The sequence below is a fragment of the Oncorhynchus mykiss genome, chromosome 19 (assembly GCF_057628025.1).
Source record: "Oncorhynchus mykiss isolate SJ-2025 chromosome 19, ASM5762802v1, whole genome shotgun sequence".
In the NCBI taxonomy this organism is placed as follows: Eukaryota; Metazoa; Chordata; class Actinopteri; order Salmoniformes; family Salmonidae; genus Oncorhynchus; species Oncorhynchus mykiss.
This window is the reverse complement of record NC_143040.1, coordinates 28,205,896-28,227,762: the sequence shown is the minus strand read 5'-3', so window position 1 is coordinate 28,227,762 and position 21,867 is coordinate 28,205,896. Positions and strand designations below refer to the sequence as shown.

General features: G+C 41.0%; 1 protein-coding gene, 2 non-coding genes and 1 pseudogene across 3 annotated transcripts in view; 1 reads left to right on the top strand and 3 right to left on the bottom strand.

Moving 5' to 3' along the window:
- The window catches only part of LOC110497520 (programmed cell death protein 4), a 34,857-nt gene extending 17,569 nt beyond the window's left edge, over positions 1 to 17,288 (bottom strand). Inside the window, exons 1-2 of the mRNA XM_021573660.3 lie at positions 16,943 to 17,288; positions 16,712 to 16,811 (exon numbers count right to left, since the gene is read on the bottom strand). Coding sequence (XP_021429335.1) covers positions 16,712 to 16,757 — 46 coding nt within the window. The 5' untranslated portion in view covers positions 16,758 to 16,811; positions 16,943 to 17,288. The remainder of the gene's footprint in view (positions 1 to 16,711; positions 16,812 to 16,942) is intronic.
- Positions 17,289 to 18,558: 1,270 nt separating this feature from the next.
- On the bottom strand, positions 18,559 to 18,650 carry trnar-ucu (transfer RNA arginine (anticodon UCU)). The gene is given in 2 exon segments: positions 18,559 to 18,594; positions 18,614 to 18,650. It is a non-coding gene; the product is annotated as a tRNA-Arg (tRNA).
- Positions 18,651 to 19,624: 974 nt separating this feature from the next.
- On the top strand, positions 19,625 to 19,697 carry trnak-uuu (transfer RNA lysine (anticodon UUU)). Its single transcript has one exon. It is a non-coding gene; the product is annotated as a tRNA-Lys (tRNA).
- Positions 19,698 to 20,726: 1,029 nt separating this feature from the next.
- LOC149975163 (D-dopachrome decarboxylase-A pseudogene) lies at positions 20,727 to 21,083 on the bottom strand (annotated as a pseudogene).
- Between the last annotated feature and the right edge of the window lie 784 nt (positions 21,084 to 21,867).

Here is a 21,867-nt window from a genome sequence, read left to right as displayed (position 1 = left end):
ATGCACCTTTGACAACACGAGGTATGAATTTGTTTGTGTATCCTACATTGTTAAGTTGCAAGTTATGGGGATGGATATTCAAAAGTTTGAGGTCTGTGGAAACATGTCAACTGCCAGCACTTCTACTACAAATGACAATCAGAATCCCCAAGCAGAAGGGTGTCCAGTCACAGTTATGAGATTATAATAATTAAAGGATTACAGAGAGCCAGTAAATCAAGGAAAATGCAAAACTTTCCAAGGGCTTGGAGGATGTTCAAAGACACTAATTTCCCTGACAGATAACATCACTGTAAGAATGACTTGCAGGGATGAGATAATTTGTTATTTTGGCACTATGGACAATGTCTAGTGTAAATTGAGACTGGTGGCTTTTTATGGACAGGACAGCTGTTATCCTTAAAATAATGTCCACAACATCTATAAGAATTGCAGAGAACACTTGTATGCAGTCTAACTGTGAAGTTAACTAAGCTAATCCCTTTCATTCAATGGTCACATGAACATCTAGTTTAATGGTTAGCCAATTATCATGCCCAAACTGGCCAGTTGACACAGGCTCATATGGTACTAAACTTCATTTTGCTTGGAGTTAAGAGCGCCTTGCAAGGCAACTGGTAGTTCAGAGTGACTGCCGTATCCTATCTGCATAGCTTAAAGCTGCAATATGTAACTTTTCGGGTAACACGACCAAATTCACATAGAAATGTGAGTTTTAGTTTCCACGGGGGCTGCTAGCTAAACATGCTAACAACAAAAACAAATTACAAAGATAGCCAATCTAGCGCAAAGGTATACATAGAGTCGAAGTCGGAAGTTTACATACACTTAGGTTGGAGTCATTAAAACTCATTTTTCAACCACTCAACCAATGTCTTGTTAAAATGATATCATGGCTTTAGAAGCTTCCGATAGGCTAATTGACATAACTTGAGTCAATTGGAGGTGTACCTGTGGATGTATTTCAAGGCCTACCTTCAAACTCAGTTCCTCTTTGCTTGACATGATGGGAAAATCAAAATACATTTGCCAAGACCTCAGAAAACAAATTGTAGACCTCCACAAGTCTGGTTCATCCTTGGGAGCAACTTCCAAACGCCTGAAGGTACCTCGTTCATCTGTACAAACAATAGTACGCAAGTATAAACACCATGGGACCACACAGTCGTCATACCGCTCAGGAAGGAGATGTGTTCTGTCTCCTAGAGATGAACGTACTTTGCTGCGAAAAGTGCAAATCAATCCCAGAACAACAGCAAGGGATCTTGTGAAGATGCTGGAGGAAACTGGTACAAAAGTATCTATATCCACAATAAAACGAGTCCTACATCGACATAACCTGAAAGGCCGCTCAGCAAGGAGGAAGCCACTGCTCCAAAACCGACATAAAAAAGCCAGTCTACGGTTTTCAACTGCACATGGGGACAAAGATCTTACTTTTTGGAGAAATGTCCTCTGGTCTGATGAAACAAAAATAGAACTGTTTGGCCATAACGACCATCGTCGTTATGGGGGGAGGCTTTCAAGCCGAACAACACCATCCCAACCGTGAAGCGCTGTGGGGGTGCTTTGCTGCAGGAGGGACTGGTGCACTTCACAAAATAGATGGCATCAAAAGGAAGGACAATTGTGGATATATTGAAGCATCATCAAGACATCAGTCAGGAAGTTAAAGCTTGGTCGCAAATGGGTCTTCCAAAATGGACAATGACCCCAAGCATACTTCCAAAGTTGTGGCAAAATGGCTTAAGGACAACAAAGTCAAGGTATTGGAGTGGCCATCACAAAGCCCTGACCTCAATCCCAGAGAACATTTTTGGGCAGAACTGAAAAAGCGTGTGCAAGCAAGGAGGCCTACAAACCTGACTCAGTTACACCAGCTCTGTCAGGAGGAATGGGCCAAAATCCACCCAACTTATTGTGGGAAGCTTGTGGAAGGCTGCCCGAAATGTTTGATCCAAGTTAAACCATTTAAAAAGCAATGCGTCCAAATACTAATTGAGTGTATGTAAACTTCTGACCCACTGGGAATGTGATAAGAAATAAGCTGAAATATATCACTACTATTATTCTGACACTTCACATTCTTAAAATAAAGTGGTGATCCTAACTGACCTAAGAATTTTTACTAGGATTAAATGTCAGGAGTTGTGAAAAACTGAGTTTAAATGTATTTGGCTAAGGTGTATGTAAACTTCCGACTTCAACTGTATAAGGTAGGAGCTTGTCATTTGTGGTAAGTTCACAAGCGAATGTGAATGAGAGATAACAAAGTTGAGATGCATGCTTGTCTGAAGGAAGCACAGTACAGGCTCTGGAGCAGCATGTGTACAAGCTGTGTCTGTGTGGAGTTACTAGGGCAACAGGCCTACCTGCTCTGAGAAGCATGGGGGCCAAGAACAGAGAAAACGAGGGGGAAAAAAACAAGACAGCAGCAGCTGTACAGATTCTCAAACAAGGCAGAAAGCTAACACTATATGATGCCCATCTCTTTATTTAATTTAGACAATTTACTTAGACAACTAGCCCCCAAAAATAGACTGCTGTGCCTCTCAGGAGAGTAGCAACATTTAAAACCTGTTAAGGATATGGCAGACATACGCCCCCTTTGGAGAGATTGGGTACCCCTAGTAAACTGGAAAAAAAATCTGTCAAAAATTGCTAATATATGCAAATAAAAATTATTATTGGATAGAAAACACTCTAAAGATTCTAAAACCGTTGGAATTATGTCTGTAAGTATAGCAGAACTCACAGGGCAGGCATTCTTCCAAACTAGTTTTTGTGGCCATGAAAGTTGGAGCAACTTTGACATCATGGCCCCCACCCTTCCCAACCAGTTATGATTCTGGGGACACTTTCTATCTCTTCCGCTAGATGTCCTCTTTCAGTAGAGCTTTGAATCGTTCAAATCCCGCGAGAATTGACCCTATGGGAGTGAAATTAGTGCGTGCCACGAGAGAATAGGCTGTGCGTATGGGCGTGAATTGGTCCCAGCCATTCCTTTGTTCCAGCACTCAAGAGAAGGGCAGACGATGGCCGATTGAATTGAAGTTTGTTTTGCGTGTCTAAAACATCATAAAGCTTGCTTCTGCACTTAGTTTGACCTGTTTAGTCGACATATAATATGTAATTTTGAAGTTTTGATGCGCAACTTTTCCGGACCAGAGGACGTTTTGGGTGCATTTCAGCTGATGTTATTAGCAGTAGCTAATACAAAGACGCAAGACTTGAAACCAAACGATGTATTGGGTAAGTATGAAGCCTTCCAGAACATTCTGAACGAAGACCATCGAAGGTAAGGGAATATTTATGCTTAAATCTGTGTTTCTGTTGACTCCAACATTACGTGGAAATGTAGCTTGGAACTGAGCGCTGTCTCAGCATATGGAATAGTGTGCGATTTCTGTAACGTTAAAAATAAATCTAACACAGCGGTTGCATAAAGAAGCAGTGTATCTTTCTAACTATATGTAGAACATGTATATTTAGTCAAAGTTTATGATGTCTATTTACGTTATCTTGCCGCGCTACATAGATTTCCTGCGGGCATTTTTGAGTAATTTCTGAACGTGAACTCACTGTAAATGGACATTTATGGATATAAGTGGCATATTATTGAAAAAAAAAATATGTACTGTGTAACATGTCATATTACTGTCATCTGATGAAGATTTTCAAAAGGTTAGTGAGCGATTTATTTTTTAATCCTGCGTTTGTTGATTGCATGTTTTGGCTATTCAAATGAGCTGTGTCTGGTGGTGGTTTTACATATATATATGTGCTATGTTTTCGCCGTAAAACATTTTAGAAATCTGACTTGCTGGCTAGATGAACAAGGTGTTTATCTTTCATTTGAGCTATTGGACTTGTTAATGTGTGGAGGTTAAATATTTTTAAGAATATTTTTGCGTTCCATGCGCCACCGTTTCAGCTGAACGTGGGAGGGTTGATCCCCAATTGGGAACCAGTATCGTAGACAGGTTAAGGCACTGCATCGCGGTGCTGAGGTGCCGACCGTGACCGGGAGCCATTTAAGGCAGCGCACAATTGTCCCAGCGTCGTCCGGGTTAGGAGGGGGTTTTGGCCAGGAGGATTTCCTTGGCTCATCGCACTCTAGCGACTTGTGGCGGGACAGGCGCCTGCAAGCTGACACCGCTCATCAGTTGAATGGTGTGGCTGGCTTCCAGGTTAAGCGAGCGGTGTTTTAAGAAGCCGCGGCGCTTGGCGGGTCATGCTTTGGAGGACGATGAGACCATAACTACCAATTGGATATCACAAAATTAAGGGGGAAAAATGCTTCTTATTGTAATTTCTAAGACTAATTTTGTGCTTCAGTTGCACTTCCTCACTGAGAATTCTATCAGCAGACAGTGCTCTGACTGATGTGTAGCTACATTTCTCAGGTAGAATGGCAGATTAATTTTAAGCAAAACATTAAGAAATATAGCTGGCTACATTCTTTCTAGGATAAACATTAGAAATGATGACCATGCATTATTTTAGCAAAGAAGACGTTTTTCCATTAAGCTTTTTCCATTTACTTGTGTGGCTGGCAGCCAAATAGCATTGCACTTCTGTCGAATGTGTTGTCGAATGTGTTGCTCGAATGTATTTTCGAGCACCGGTACACACTACCAAGTGCACTATTTTTCAGATGTTGCCCTACCGGAGTTACACAGTAATAGCGTCACTGATATTAGCTTCACGACATACATACATACATACATACATACAATGGAACGACGTTTGGGACTTTTTGTCAAAAAAGATACAGTATCACTGTCAAAGCTATACAAAAAAAGCCTGCAAATAAGCCAACACCAGTCACGAAAGATGTGTTTACAATACCCCGTTGGTAATAAAGCATTATTTGTTTGACCGCAACATCTGGGGTAGCTAGCTTTAGCTTGGTACCTAGCTAGCACCAATACAACCAGCCTGAAAACAATGACCAGTAGAAACTGCAGTCATTCAATATTCTTAGCAATGATTTAGGAATCCTTGAGAGTAAGTTTTAGCTAGGTTGCCACTTGTTGTTCGCCTATTGAAATTGAACTTCAGTTCATGAAAATAAAATAGCTAGCCAGCTACTTAACCCGGTTGCCCAAAGCTAACGGAGGGGGCACGGGCAAGGTATGCGTGTGTAAACAACACGAGCTCTCTCCTACCCCAACCTATTCAATAGAGCCTCTGCACACACCCCTCTCTTCTCATGTACACCAGTGTCCCCACAATCCATGTCCCAAATTGTTACTACAAAGACAACGTCCTGCCTATGCCGCTCTGTACCATCACTCAGTCATATATCTTTATGTACATATTCTTTATCCCTTTACACTTGTGTACAAGGTAGTCGTTTTGGAATTGTTAGCTAGATTACTCGTTGGTTATTACTGCATTGTCAGAACTTGAAGCACAAGCATTTCGCTACACTCGCATTAACATCTGCTAACCATGTGTATGTGACAAATCAAATTTGATTTGATTTGATTAACACGCGCACATGGACGCAGCGGTCTAACTATTTAACTGTACAAGAATGCTTAAAGGCTGCTAAAATGTAAAATATTGGTTTCCTTTTTTTTGGCAAGGAAAATATCAGATATCAGCCAAAAATGTCATATCAGTGCATCACTAGTCACAACAATGCCACAGATGTCTCAAGTTGAGGGAGCGTGCAATTGGCATGCTGACTGCAAGATGTCTACTAGAGCTGTTGCCAGAGAATTGAATGTTAATTTCTCTACTGTAAGCCGCCTCTAACGGCCTTACAACCGCAGACCATGTGTATGGCGTCGTGTGGGCGAGCAGTTTGCGGATGTCAGCATTGTGAACAGAGAGCCCCATGGAGGCGGTGAGGTGAGGTTATGGTATTGGCAGGCGTAAGCTACAGACAACGAACAGCAGCATTTTATCAATTGGCAATTTGAATGCTCAAAAATACCGTGACGAGATCCGTAGGCCCATTTTTTTAAAGATGCATATCTGTATTCCAAGTCAAGTGAAATCCATAGATTAGGGCCCAATGGATTTATTTCAGTTGACTGATTTCCTCATATGAACTCGGTAAAATATACATTTTAGTTATTTAGCAGATGCTCTTATCCAGAGTGACTTACAGGAGCAATTATGGTAAAGTTCCTTGCTCAAGGGCACATCAGATTTTTCACCTAGGCGGCTCAGGGATTTGAAGCAGCGACTTTGATTACTGGCCTACCCGTCAATACACAGCGGGACTCTTCTGCTCCCACTTTCTCCCATTGTGTGCTATTGGCAAACTAACACGTGACTGGCTCAACTGTTCTGGGGAACTACAGTAAGCTTCATGTAAAATAATGTGACAGGTGAAATGAAGAACGTGATCTTATCTCCTAGTTGACTGCAGGTGTTTAAAAAATAGCTACAAATATGATAATTTATTGATAAACTTCAAACAATAGTTTGTTTAAACTGTATTGAAGAAAAAAAACATTCATGGTCATTTCCAAATACGCCGCCCATGAATGGAAATGGCGGAGCGATTTGTGCATATTGAACCTTTAGACCAACAACCAAAGTGCTTCACTGTTCTGCCATGGCAAAATATGCCCATATATATATATATATATAGTGTGCTGTACTGTAGCTTTAAAAAAAAGGGGGGCGCCCATCTGAAGCCCATCATTTTTGTGACTTCTAAATGACGTGTAACCATTGATTCTTGACGAATATAACCTATTATAACCTAATATAACCTACCCTATTCCATCAGAATCCAAAACATATGCTTGTTTTGCTCCAATGTTCATAAACAAACATTGTATTGCAACAAAACATGATAAAAACTACTCCTTGCATCGATAGCCCAGTCTATACATTTGAGAGTGGTTCCATTTCTCCAGACCCATCCCTCTGCCTTTAGTCAAACAGAGCCAGGAAGATCTTTGTTATTGTTTAAATTGCCGCTTCTAGAAAATGATGCAACATCAACTTTATGATCGAATGGGGCCCTACAGAGTTTAAGAGTTTTACTAACCAAACTGCTTAGGCCCATAAAGCCATAAATCCCGAATCATAAAAAGTAGTCTTAATGGTAAATAGTACAGCTTTAGACTAGGCCTATACCTTTCTCTGTCAACAGTGTCAAGCCTCCGCCCTATTTTACGATAAAGTCATTTGGAGAGGGGGGGGGGGGGGGGGGGGGTTACATTCTAGTAATAATGACTAGCCAATGGTTTCGTCAATGATAGCGCTTCAATCTCTCCAGTTCTACCATCAACATGTAAGCTCAAACAGCAGAGCACGCTCAGGCGGTGTGGGACGTTACCAGCTGTTAGAAGCCCTCTTGGCTGCTCACACTACATAGCTTAATAAGGTGATTTAAAGAGGCCACACCGACAACATATGCAAAGTCCACACCGACAACATATGCAAAGTCCACACCGACAACATATGCGAACCAAAGCGTGCCTAATGGTCTACACTAAAGTCTAAAAACACCTTTCGAGCTACAATAAACAGACCAGGAGAAAGAGATAAAACGCATTATTCTGGTCACATTCTGAAGTCACATCGTCTTACTACCAGGACTACCCAAAGCATAGTTGGCCCGCTTCCATATGTTAAAAGTGTTCGCGCACAACTGTTTTGCAGGCACACGGTAGCGTGTGCACACAGAAGACTTAAAGGCCACTGCACTTACAACACCAGGGCCCACTAATCCCAATTTATTATGGAGAGTGATCACACAACACAAAAAAAACACAGAAAAATGCTGACGTGAGCGCTTTTCCCCCATCCTTCTAGAGTGCATCTCGACACTACCACTCAGCGTGGGTCTGACTGCATATGGCAGTGCTAGCCCAGAGCCAGTCAAATGACCCCTCAAGAAGAGAAGGAATTTCTTAGGGTGTAATGAATACCCCAGAGCCCTCCTACAAAGCCCACCGCCGAGCCCTAAGAGGAGACACGACCCTATAGATTACAGGGAAGAGGAGGGCGGCCCAACCACAGAGCAGATCCAGCATTGTCTGGAGACTGGAGTGGAGCCATCACCGGGAAACTACTTTTCCTGGCCATGAGTGCTGTGTGTGCCTGCATCTAAAATGGCACCCTGTTTCCCAAGCTGTTGCACTACTTTACGCCCAGTGGGCCAAGTTTAAAAGCAGTGCACTTTAGGATAAAGCCTGTGTGCCTGCTCTCCTAGAAGGGCTAGATGAGCCAGGCCCCCACGAGTAAGTCAACGAGCTAGCAGTCGGTGAGACGTTTTGTACATGGATCAAGTGAACAAGATTCCTACGGGGTGTAAAAGGTCCAACAGATGTCCAGTGTTTGTGCATACTGTACAGCAGAGTCCTCGCTATCCAATTCTAAACAAGCGTGGGCCGGCCTACCGTCGGTCAGAAACACTCCCTGGGACTGCAAAGCTGTAAAACAACTGACCAAGTCCCTCGTCGTCCTCCAACTCCCTTCAAATAGGAACACGCCAGACCAGTAAATTAGGGGAAGATCAATGTCAACCAGCCAAAAACAGGCCTGGTCAATTGGAAACAGGAAGAAAAGGAGACGAGAGCAGAGAGGAAACTAGGGTTCTGCCAAGACAAGCATTGTAAACCCCAAAAACTAAAAAAATGTGCTGCCTAACAAGCAAAGGTAACGTTATACCTCTCTGAGAAGCTAGTACTGGACACATGCCTTTTGACATGTGTAATGTCTGTAGCCTGAGGCCATGTAGGTTGTCACGGACTGTATAGGGAACTGAAAGTGCTAGAAACTAGTTTTTCTACTTCAGTGTTTTTTTTTTTTTTTTTAATGTTTTACAAGTGTGTCTAAAGAAGGATTTAATCTAACCAAACGACACCACATGTTGTAGCTGGGACCCTTTGGATGACAAAATCAGAGGCAGATTTTTAAAAAGTTAATATTTAAAATTGCTATTTGTGAATTTATGGAACCTGTGCCAGCGAAAAAATATTTTGATGTGGGGAGCCGTCCTCAAACAATCGCATGGCATGTTTTAGCTGTAAAGCCTACTGTAAAATTGGACAGTGCGGGTAGATTAACAAGAATTTAAGCTTTAAAACCGATATAAGACACTTGTATGTACAGAAATATTTAATATCCATAATTTTTATGATTATTTATTTGAATTGTGCACCCTCCAGTTTCACCGGAAGTTGTCCTGTTAGCGGGACGCCTTGCATTAAGAAGTTTTAAAAGAACTCCAGCACAGAGAAGAGAAAGCAGCCATGTCGGTAAAATTAAAATACTGTTAGACTTGGGGATTATGGTCTCGGACAGTGCCATTCGCTTGAGTTACGCTGAACGTGAAAGCCCAGGAAAATGAACAGGTATAGTAGGCTGCAATACTGTAAAGTAGGCCTAATGATTCAAAAAAATAAATAATTGCTTGAATAAAATTGACTGCTGGTCTTTACTGTATGCTGCAAATTGTTACATTGTATTCCATTTCCAGCGAGACTATTCAAGCTATCGACTCACTGATGGTTGAAGATGAGCGATCCGCAAAGGCAATGTTTAAAAGACCAAAAGTTATGGGTGGAGCTAGAATTTTGGCTGTCAGCAGTATTCAAATCGACCAATGTTAGCCTTTAAATGCTTTATTATCCTAATGTTCAAAGTGCATGTGGTCGACGGAGAAAATGCATTCGACTGTTTTGACTCGGTATACATTTCCCAAAATAGATTTCTTTCGGGAACATGTATACAGAGTATGTCCACATCCCTGTCAATCGATTTTATTGGTCAAACTACATGGTAATGTAAAAGTAAAAAAATGTTGTGAGCCAATATGTAAAAAAACAATATCAATAATCATAGTTGGTAACAGATCGGCTCTTGGAACTGCCACGAACATTAGTTAGGTTGGGCACTGATGTTGGGCGACTAGGCCTGGCTCGCAGTCAGCGTTTCCTTATTCATCCGGGTGTTCAATGCAGTGGAGGTCAGGGTTCTGTGCAGGCCAGTCAAGTTCTTCCACACCGATCTTGACAAACCATTTCTGTATGAACATCACTTTGTATACGGGGGGGGCATTGTCATGCTGAAACAGGAAAGGGCCTTCACCAAACTGTTGCCACAAAATGTCATTGTATATTGTAGCGTTCAGATTTCCCTTCATTGGAACTAAGGGTCGCAGACCATTATGACTCCTCCACCCAACTTTACAGTTGGCACTATGCAGTCGAGCAGGTAGCATTCTCCTGGCATCCGGCAAACCAAGAGTTGGCCGTCGGACTGTCAGATGGTGAAGCATGATTCATCACTCTAGACGAACAGTTTGTGTCCAAACTTTGCTTCAAGAGGCAGTTTGGAACTCGGTGGTGAGTGTTGCAATTGAGGACAGAACTATGCGCTATGCGGTCCCGTTCTGTGAGCTTGTTTGGCCTACCACTTTGCAGCTGAGCCGTTGTTGCTCCTAGACGTTTCCACTTCACAATAACAGCAGGGATGCCCACATTTCAAACATCTAGGGATAGCCTAATATTGGCCCAATGGCCTTCATAAAAAGTCATAATGGATATCAGTAAGAACCATGAACTTTAACCTGACGTATTTGGCAATTTATCAATCCATTGGTACGATATCGTCCACTTAATCTTTTAAAAGATATGTATGGCACTAGGAAAGATATTTGACAAAAACTGATCATTTATCTGTAGGCTACGTGCATAGCAATTTGTTTTAAACATCCATTTGTTTCCGTGTTCTTACCCAAACTGGGTGAAGCACCTGTTTATAATATCCCTCGATACACAGGGTTGATGATTCGCATCGGATAAGTACTATCAGAGGTCCTGGGAGTTTGCCGAAAAACAGTAGGTTTTTAGGACTGGGATAACCTTCCTGCCAAGTAAAAAGGACTGACATAGCAGATTTGGACGGGACTAAAATTACAGATGTGGTGATTTGTGCTCGTGCACATAATTACATTACCTGAACTACCCCAGTCGAACTTATCTAGTTCAAATAGGGCTTTATGAGTTGATTCCTAGCGGAAAAGGTTCCCTTTCTACTAAATGACTTGGTAACTCACAGTATTTAACTTTAAAAAGTACTTTTTTTTAGGAAAGAGTGGTCGGCGAGCAGGCAGCAGTCTAGCTGCGCGCAGGCAGCTCAAGATTATTTGATTGACAGTTCTGGTCGCCTAGTGATGGACATGTTCGTCCCGCTTCAGAAGCGATATTCCTTTACAGACAAGTAAAATGCCCATTCAGTGGTGCTTCGAAACTATCTCCAGTGAAGGTTGTGTCATTTAAAAAGCAGTAGAGTACCCTTGCAGACAAACAAACACGTAGTAGCTGAGGTGTATTCAAGTGTATTTGACTGTGGTAGATCACTAAGGCTGGGAAATGAAGTTGCCATGCATATGTAATAGGACCATTATTCCGCATTGTGAATTGACGTGGGATTTTTTTCTTTCTTTCCTTAGCATTTTAATGGAGGAAAAAGTATCAAATTGGCAGTTTAAATGTTAAGCAAAATGGTTCTTCATTTGTCACATCCCTAGTGTGTGTGTGTACACTGTTTAGGCCTGGCACTGGCTTGGAAGTGGTGAGAGGGTCAGCCCTGGGGGTCAGTGGAGCAAAGTTTTCAGAGAGCTGGGAGAATTGACCCAGTTCCACAGTTCTAATGGCTGCTTGGTGTGAGGTGGCAGTTCAGTAAGGTCACTCACAGCCAAAGAGATTGGCGTCAGCGGGGTAATGGGTAATGGATGCAAAGTAGAGTCTTATTTTTTTTTTTATTCTGTCAACTTTCTCGAAACGCCCCAAAATCCTGGTTGGAAGATTTCCTATTCCTTTCTGATTCTGTTAAGAAATCCAGGAATCCTCCAACCAGGATTTATAGAAAACCTGGGCATTTTGGTTAAGCTACCAAAGTTTTGCAACCCTAAAGCCAAGGCAAGGGAGGGGGCCTTCACATGTTGAAATGCAGTCCCAAACTGCTGTCTGAAAAGGGTGTGTTCGGTGTGGAGAATTTGTCTCCAAACCGGGTGTAAAGGGGAGGTGCTACTCCCTGGACCTACAAGACATACTGTTTTCTGTTGCTAAATGTCTTTATACAAGGGGCACTGCTGAACACGAACAAGCACTATGGGGCTTAATCCGGGACAATCAGACTTTTTGGGTGTGTTGTTACAGTTGGGTTAAGGAGGGAGAGAGAGAGAGAGGGGTGTGGTTGGTGGTTCTGTCCTGAGGGGGGGGGGGGTGTTCAACTGTCACTAAGGGGCGGACAGAAAGACAAGTTAGCTACAGAGCTGACTGGGAAGAATAAGCTTAACTGGGAAGATATTGGACGATTTCCCATTAGGTCTATTATTGAATTAGGCGGTTTTTTTAAAGTGTTGTTTTTGGCCTCCCTTAAATTGACACGTCCTTGTTTTAAGTAAATAATTGTTTGCACTAAAAGAGCCAATGAGCTACATCCCAAATAGCATAGGGTGATAGGGAATAGGGTGCCATATCTTACTGGCCATATATCAGTTCTCTGCTGGGTTTGTTTTTCGGTCCTTATTTGAAATTTAAAAAAAATCGGCTGAGCGGACCTTAAAAAATTTTTTTTAAACTTGCATTATGTGTAGTCAGTAGGCCATAAACAAATCCAGCTTGACATTTCAGTGTAGTGCACGCTCCATTATACTTATAAGCCTATATTCACCTATGGTCTACTATCTATATAACATTTTCTGGACAGGAAGTACCCTACAATGCTGCTAAAATAAACACTGTAGCCTATCATGTTAATACTCTATAGGCAAGTTGCTACTCCATTCAAAAGATGGGTTACATGCTACACTTGCATCAGATAATCAAAATTTAAGCAGGTATAATCAGAATGTCAACTCAAACAAGTATACAACAAATAATTAAAATGCAATTTCTTCCAGTTTTCTGCTAGGCTATATGTATGCCTATGCAAGACATGTCACCAGTGGAGTGGGCATTGCATCATTTCAGGGGTGAAATTATTTCACTGAGAGTTGTGTTTTCCTCAATAGACGCACATAGGCCTCTGTGGGAGGGTTTCTCCTCCAACCCACACACAAAGGAGTCTTTGACGGGGAGTGTTACCACCACCACAGCAGCTGAGCAATTTAATCAAGCACAACAGGCCTTCCTCGAGTAGACTAGCGCCAACACAGTTCATATGAAAGAGCAACAGCCCATATGTGCAGATGTATTCACCAGTATGGGAAACAACTATGACTCAAGCATGGAGTGTACCATTAAAGTGCACATTCCTTGCCTTACTTTGAAGAATCTCAAATATATTTTAGATTTGTTTAACACCATTTACTACATGATTCCAAATGTGTTAATTAATATAGTTGTGATGTCTTCACTGTTATTCTAAAGAAAAACCCTGGATTGAGTAGGTTTGCCTAAACTTTTGACTGGTACTGTATGTGGGACGCTGGGCTGAAGGGAGCTGTCGTTTTCATTATTCTCTTACATTACTTTCACATTTCCACAACCTTCAAAATGTTTCCTTTCAAATGGTATCAAGAATATGCATATCCTACCACATGAGAGACGAACACCACATTCAAGAGAGAGGGAAAAAGACAGCTCGTAAAAGTATGTCCGATCTACTTTGAAGAACTAGTAAAATGATTGTTAGACAGCTCTGCAGCATGCCTAGCTATATAGAAGGACTAAAGACAGTACAGTATGGGGAGCACAGAGAACGTTGTCTGGCTGTTTGGTTGCTACTGCCTGAGCAGAGATGAGATTACTTTTAGATATAAGAAAAACAATAAGTAAAAAAAAAAAGAAGTAATACACACAACTGAAATATTGTATTATGTCACAGTAATTTCAATTTTTGTAATTGATATTTCATAATGACTTTATTGTAAAAAAAAATATAATCTAAATGGCCTTAAAAAGCAATAATTTCTCAACATTACTTTTTTTTGGGGGGGGGGGGTGTATGTAGTTGGCAATAACGTAGGTATTTTCACATGTGACAGAAGGATGAAACTATGGGTTTAATTCTGCTGAACACTTGTTGGATTTAATGTTTATTAGTAAATATTTTCACTGAATTGTGGTTATTTTATTTTTTATCCTCAGATATTCCAAGTAGGAACTGTAAATGAGACAATTGCAACCTTATCGCCAAACCATAGTAATCTATATACTATAGACAAAAATGTCATCCATTTCACATTAAGCACATATATATACATATACACATATATATATATATACACATATATATATATATATATAGAGCTATACATGCCCACGTCACTAATCTTGTAAGACGTGATACTGCGTTAGTAACCAAGTGGGAATTTCACACCATAGATAAAACTTTAGATAGATTAAACCAAATTTGACATGGACATTGCCCTTAACCTTCGACCATTTTAAAGTGGGTGAAGGATCACATGATTCCATCCAGGTCATCAGCTAATGAATTATACACGCGAGTACATATTCCCAAAAAATGTAGCTGGCAGTAAATGGCTAACCTTGTTTGAACAGGTATAAAGGGCAGCACATCGGCAGTATGCACCCTTGCAGTTTTTTTGCCAACTCAGAAGTAGTAGATAAGAAATTATACTACTTCAAAATTGAGATTGCGTTACTGGCACTGCCCTTGCGCTCACAGACGCCACATTGGGACATATAAAGATGATATCTATCAGACTGTTTACCACATATGACTGGGGGAAAAAAAAAAAAAAAACATTTGAACAGCCCTCCAACTGGTACTTCCTTGTGGTTAACTCGTCTAGCGCCGCTGAGCTCCGACTTCCCCCACATGGTGACCTCTGATGTTACCTACTAAGGAAATTCTTGATAAAAGCAACTCAAAACATTATTTTTTAAAGCAATCTATTCATATGTTTTTTTTAACACTATAATTTGTTTACAGGCCTGATAGCCGTACTTTTAGTTTATGGTTGACACAGCTTGTTGGCCATTAGCTAATTGGGTGTTTCTCAAATGAGCTCAAAGCACACGAATGCATCCAACTGGTATTTTCGACTTCAAAATGGTACATTTCCACCTCCCACTTGGAGCTCAAGGATGATCGACTCGTTTCCCCACTAGTCTCTACCAGCTGGTGGGATGTTCAAATAGATTTTCCCAGTCGTATGTGGTAAACGTAGAGAATGATAAAGATATCATCTTTATATATGTCCCATTATGGCATCTGTGAGCACACAGGCAGCGCATTGAGGCCATCTCCATTTTGAAGCAGTAAATTTTTCTACTACTACGAGTTGGCAAACAAACTGAAAGGGTGCATACTGCCATTCAGAGTGTGTTGTTTGACCAGGTATAGAGCCAAGGATGGCAATTTACTGCCACCTACAGTTATGGAATATTTGCCTCACAAATATAATCTAATCTTATTAATAAAAAAAAAATAATTGTTGGTTAGGGGCTCCTAAGTAAGCATTTCACTGCAAGGTCTACAACTGTATTCAGTGCATGTGACATAACACTATTTGATATTGGCAGATCCCTCCTGATGACCCAGATGGAATCATGTGATCCTTGCTTCACCCATAGGAAGTCCCACCCAGTTGACTACTTAAAAAAAAAAAAAAAGGTGAATCCCTCAATGGCGATGTCCATGACGAAACTTGTTTTATCCATCTAGAGTCCTCTAACTCTATGGTGGTAAATTCCCACTGGTTATCAACTCCGCATGAGTAGTCAGTCATCGGTTACACAGGGTTGTGCATGTGTCTACTAATCTCAAGTTCTACTGGAGAAAAACATTTATTATGTAGAAGTCCATAGCCACATGTATGTCTTTGGTCAATTCAAGACATCATGCGACCATTTTGCTCAGTGGGGAAATTCATGGCAATGTGATAAAGGATGTTTTACGAATCCGTGCCATTCAACATTAGCATAAATGAATGATGGGCAATATGACACGTTGTCTTTAACCAATATGCATAAAAGTTGATTGATGTTCTTTGCAGTATTTTTTTATGTAGCCCAATAAAAATGGTATTGCACGTCTGGTAAGGGGGCGTGATGGTGTTTGACAACATAAATTCAGTTCGTCGTTTGACCGCATGTTTGTCAGGGTATATAGCGTTTAGTCAAATTACCGAGATTATGAATAAAAACACGATAGCACTGGCCATGAATGAAAGCAATGTTGCATGAATGTTTATGGACATTCCTTTAAAGCAGTAACATTAAATCACAAAACACCCTTTAAAATACAACTAACTACATTTGTAGGCAAATGTCCGTAATTGAAACATTTGACAGGTCAGTGTATAACTGTTAGTGGTTGATTGCGCAACACAGTATGTTGATTACATATTGCTATCTAAATGGCTAGCCAGATACGTTAGCCTTTCGCCAAAGAGGAAGGGACGTTAATGCACTGCAAAACAAGTCTCGAATGGGTTACATATTAGAGTGTGTCTTCACATGTGCCCAGCGAGACAATGGTCCATAAAAAAACAATGCATAGTCAAATATGTCGTCCAGCAATTTGTGAGTTGGCTGTCGAATTAACTTGCTAACTAGCTACATTGCCAACTGGTTCGCTCTAATACAAGTGCTCGAGCAATAGAGCACATGGTGGAGTGTGGCTGGAACTGCAGCCCAACCCTTTGAGACAATAGGCGAACTGGGCAAACATGTTTTCGTCGTTCAATCCAAACGATTTACTGCCTTGAATTAACCATGCAATTCGTGCATATGCTATTCAAATAACTCACCATCGTGCTTTTGAACGGTGGTCCATGTCTCCACTTCGGTCGCCATGGCGCTCTCTTGAACTGGTTGTTTACCGTTTGATAGCGATCCACACAGTTTGGCCTGTCACGAAAACAAATAGCAGAAACGTGCAAAACAGCGTGAACAAAACAATCAAACAAAATGTGCACCTAAAGGAAACATTGGTGTTATGCACATGCATGCCAAAACAATTTAAATACGTTAATCCTCACCCTCAAGCAGCTTGCTTGCTCGTGCTATATAACGTCAGCTATAATACCCAACAAATATGAAATGCCGTAGAAAAATGAATGTCAAATAAATTCGACACTTTTTTAAATGAAATTAATATATATCTACTACTCCTTTCAGAATAAATCTGACAAGAGCATGGGGGGAAACCGATGCGCAAAGAGAAAATAATCCGTGGACCTTTCCGCAGCAACCTAGAAAATAAACAAAGTCTGTTTTTAACTTTGGACCGTCTGTCTCAATGTCACGTGGTTAATACAGGGGCAAGTCCTTTTCTGTTCTGGCCAATCATTTGGGGTTAGTGTTATCCGAGATTCTTGGGAAGTCCCTACCTTAAACCCTACAATTAACCCCTACCGTTATCCCAATCATAACGGTACCAAACCCGAACTATTTTAAAACATTTAAACTTCAATGCGGTAGGGACGTCCCAAGGAACCGATATTGCAAGGACCAATCAATTCAATTTCAATGTAAGGGATTTATTGGCATGGGAAACATATGTTTACATTGCCAAAGTAAGTGAAATCGATAATAAACAATAACAAATTAACTGTAAGCATTTACACTTACTAAGGTTCCAAAATAATAGAGACATTTCAGATGTCATATTGTGTATATTTACAGTGTTGTAATGATGTGCAAATATTTCAAGTACAAAAGGGAAAATAAATAAACATAGGTTGTATGGCCCTCCTTAACCCGGACGACGCTAGGCCAATTGTGCGTCACCACATGGACCTCCGGGTCGCGCCGGCTGCGACAGAGCCTGGTCTCGAACCCAGAGTCTCTGGTGGCACAGCTAGCACTGCGATGTGGTGTCCTAGCCACCCGGGTCCCATTTTTTGCAGAATTCTGCATGAACATTCTAAATTTGGTGTTTGTCCCATTTTATGAATTCTTAGTTGGGGAGCGGACCCCAGACCTCATAACAATAAAGGGCAATGGGTTCAGATCCTAATTGGTATGTCGAATTCTATGTTCATTCTACACCACCTGCTTTGTACACTTTTTGTATGAATACTTCTTGCCATTGAACCCTATAGGCCTAAAATGGTCGCTTCCAGTGGTTATTATTGTCATGTGACCATTCCAAGATGGCGGCCCCCTTAGCCTACTTTATATTAGCATGCTAGTGTAATTAGCCGCATGCTAACATGAATGCTAACGTTCTAACTTATGCTTGCCTATGTATGGGTTTATACTGTTTATAATGTTAGGTTAGCTTGCACTGTTGATAACGCACTACTGTAGCATTCTAGCTATATTCGTTTAAGCTTTTCCTTTAAACTATGAGTCCACCTTACCGGGTGGTGCTCTCCTGTCACGGAGGTTTAAAGGAAAGGAAAAATGTATCATTAATTCCAATTAATTGAAATAGGCCTACCTTGGATATTGACGTGACAAACACATTTAAACCCTCGAAAGTAATTGTTATCTGGGTTATAATGGAGTGCCATAACTATTACTGTAATGTTATTTAAATATTTGCTATAAAAAATTGTTCTATCAACTTGATGTGAGAAACGCATAGACATGAAAATTGTTTGATACGCCAGACAGGTTTTGTGTTTGAAGTTATATACCGCAAAAGATGCGACTCCGGTGGGACTCGAACCCACAACCTTTGAATCACTCCTCAAGTGCTTGACTAGAAGTCCAATGCGCTATCCATTGCGCCACGGAGCCACCTGTTGATAGCTTTCGCACTAGCTAATATAACGTTGCGGAGTCCCAAAAAACCTTGCGTAGCTACAGCGCATTTGAGCTAGCTTCTCTATGTACACAGGTTACTAAATACGTCACAATGGTCACGTCATATGTGAAGGAAGATAAGTATAGATGTCGTGTACATTGTAAGTGAACAACGTATAATATACATTAGCCCTGATAATATTGCTGTAGTATGGATTGAATAACAAAACATTTGCTGGCTGATATCTGAAACCGCTTTAGTTTAGCGTTTTCTTGCCACGGACGCGTTGTGCAGTGGATTGAACATAAAGGGACGGCTCTTTCGCATTGTCAATAGAGCAAGAATCACATGCTGTTTAGTGAAACAAGCGAATATATTGTGCTAACTGTCATTGTAGCTAGCTATATGAGCATCCCCCAGTTAGTCGAGGACATTTCTGGTTGCGACAACCTAGTTATGATATCACTGTCTGCAACCAACAAGTAACCAATATTTGCACTCGCCAACCAATCCGAAGATTATCGCTCATCAATCGAGGTTGCTACACCAGGAATTAAATCATGGGGGGCATTTTCTATCAAGAACCAACATACTCGTCGAAGCCTACACTATATCGAATCCCAACACGGGTGCTGTATTTAGCCTTGAATGGTTTTTAATGCTTTCTTTTCATTACAGTGACAATCTGAGAGTAGAAAAGTAGCGGGCTTCATCCGACAATCCTCTCAGCCTGTAAATCTGTCATCATCATCCGTTACTTTTCATTATGAAAACCTGTCTCTTTTTGTCAAACCACTCACCCACCCTCTTCAATTCTTGGTTACTCCTTGGTTGCACTGGCGTCTCGGATTGGTTGCCAAACCTTGGTTGCAGACGGCGATATGATTGGTTATCGCAACTAGAAATGAGGTTGTAACAGAGTCTTAGAAATGTGTTGAAATTCCATAAATGGCTTGCTGAAGACAGAGCCCGGATAGCTCAGTCGGTAGAGCATCAGACTTTTAATCTGAGGGTCCAGGGTTCAAGTCCCTGTTCGGGCGATGTTTTTTTTTTTTTTTACCCTCTGAGTGGCTGAACGAGAATTTTGAATTCACCTTGATTGAAGACGACGCCTAAATTGCGTTCTTGTGTTTACACAAATTCGTTGTATTCAGAAGGTCCGTTTCTTGTATTTATCAGTTTTAAAGACCGCCATGCTATAGTCAATAATAAATACAGAGCAAGAGTCTACTTTGACTGGATTTGATCGGAATATCACTTTCAAGGCTGTCTGGTGAACGTTTCTGTGGGGCTAATTTATGCATTTCCCAAACGTGCCGCTAGGTGGGCTTTTACATTATTTTTTTTAAATAGAATTTAAGTACTTTTACTTCTAGTATGACTAATTGTACAGCAAAGCCTTTACAACATTTACTTGATACTTATATATTAAAAGGACTGAAATTCAAAAGGAATACATTATATGTACATTTACTAAGCACAGTCCTTCACTGTGCTTAGAGTGCATTTTAGTCCAATGCAAACACCATGTTATGTCCTTATCTACTTCTGTACTCTCAACAAATGCATAGGATAGTGTTTCACAGCTGCTATACATTGACATTTACCTGATTTCCATTGTACGTCAAGATTTACTGTTAATACTAGTCTATCATCTATGCTGGTCATTGTGATTCTTACTAACAAAACATAGCAGAAAAAAACCCATCTCAACCACATTACCAGATTGTTGGGATATGAAATGAATAGGTGAAATGACATAGTAATATCTTTGAATAAAGATTGGTTTACATTTCCTCTAATCAAACATGAATATATTCTTATATCATCTAGCTTGTCAAATGTGTGGTTCTGGTTTACTATCGCAGATGTAACACACATTAACGAGTTTCCAGGGCATAGATTCATGGGGTCAAATACCATAGTGATATAATTCAATTACAGGTCTTGGTCATATGGTATGTCATGTCCAGTTGAGTGGTGGAAAATCCACTGCCGGGGTTTGTTCTCTCCGAAGGTAACTGTTGTGGAACAGATGTGGGAAGTCATTCTGGTGCAGAAAGTTCCTCCTACAGGTAACTCATAACAGTTCCTTTCTTTCCAACCTGATGTGCCTCCAGTGGGTAGAACCTGATCACGACCCGGTCTTCAGTAAGTCCAAGTTCTCCTGTAAGGAAAGGGAAGATATTGGCACCGTGTTCCTTGTTCTTCTCGGCAGTGTCAGTGACACCGATGGCGGACACGGACAGTATCACGCAAGGAGCACAAGTTCCACCCATGAGCATTGGCAGTCCAGGTTTCACCACCAACATCATTCTCTCTTCGGGTTTCCCTAGAACAGCGGCTGTTTTGGAGCATGGCTTTTTCAAGAAATCCTCAGAAAACGTACTCTCAGGTAAATTACTTTCTAAATCAATGAACGGCATGATGGTTTTGTAAAGAGGCCGTTCTTTCAGATGAGAAGGCAAAGGGAGGTCAATTTGCCGGTCTGACATAGGCTTTTCAGTACACGACACACTGGCCTGACGTTAAACACAGATGCGCGCGAATTTCGGCTGTATAATATGGAACGCCGTTTGGGTCTTTAGTGTCAAAAAGATACACTTCAAATAACACTATTTGAGGCGTCAAATAACACTATTTGACACGTCACGTAAGCTTCTTTACCAATCTGCACCTGCATATGACCCCACGTCACATAATAATGTAACACTTTGTACGTAGTTATTACACATTGATTACACTCTCACTCTATTTCATACGTCACAACGATTCACCGATACGTATCGCTATGAGTCATAGATTTTGTCACTGGTGATAACATTTGCATAAAGGTTGTTTGGACTCCGCCCAAGTCTCAGGTACTGATGAAAGACGTTCACTCAACTTCTGTTCTCCCGAGGTAAAAAAAATTAAATGGCTGCCCAATTTCTGGAAGATCGTAAATCTACCATCTCTGATTTGCACCAGACTGCTGCTCACGGACAGAAGAGATGGATTTCAACCATCAATAGCCCGGTAACGTTAATGTTAGCTATCTATCTATCTATGTAGGTGTTGAGAGTGTGTGGTGTACAAGCTGCAAAACGTTTTTAGGAGTGTATTTTGTCATTAATTATCTATTGTATTTGTTTTATTTCAGTATCCTATCAAGCGTCTTTGGAGGGAAGGTGGTATCACATCACCAAGGAGCAGCTTGAGGTGCTCAGT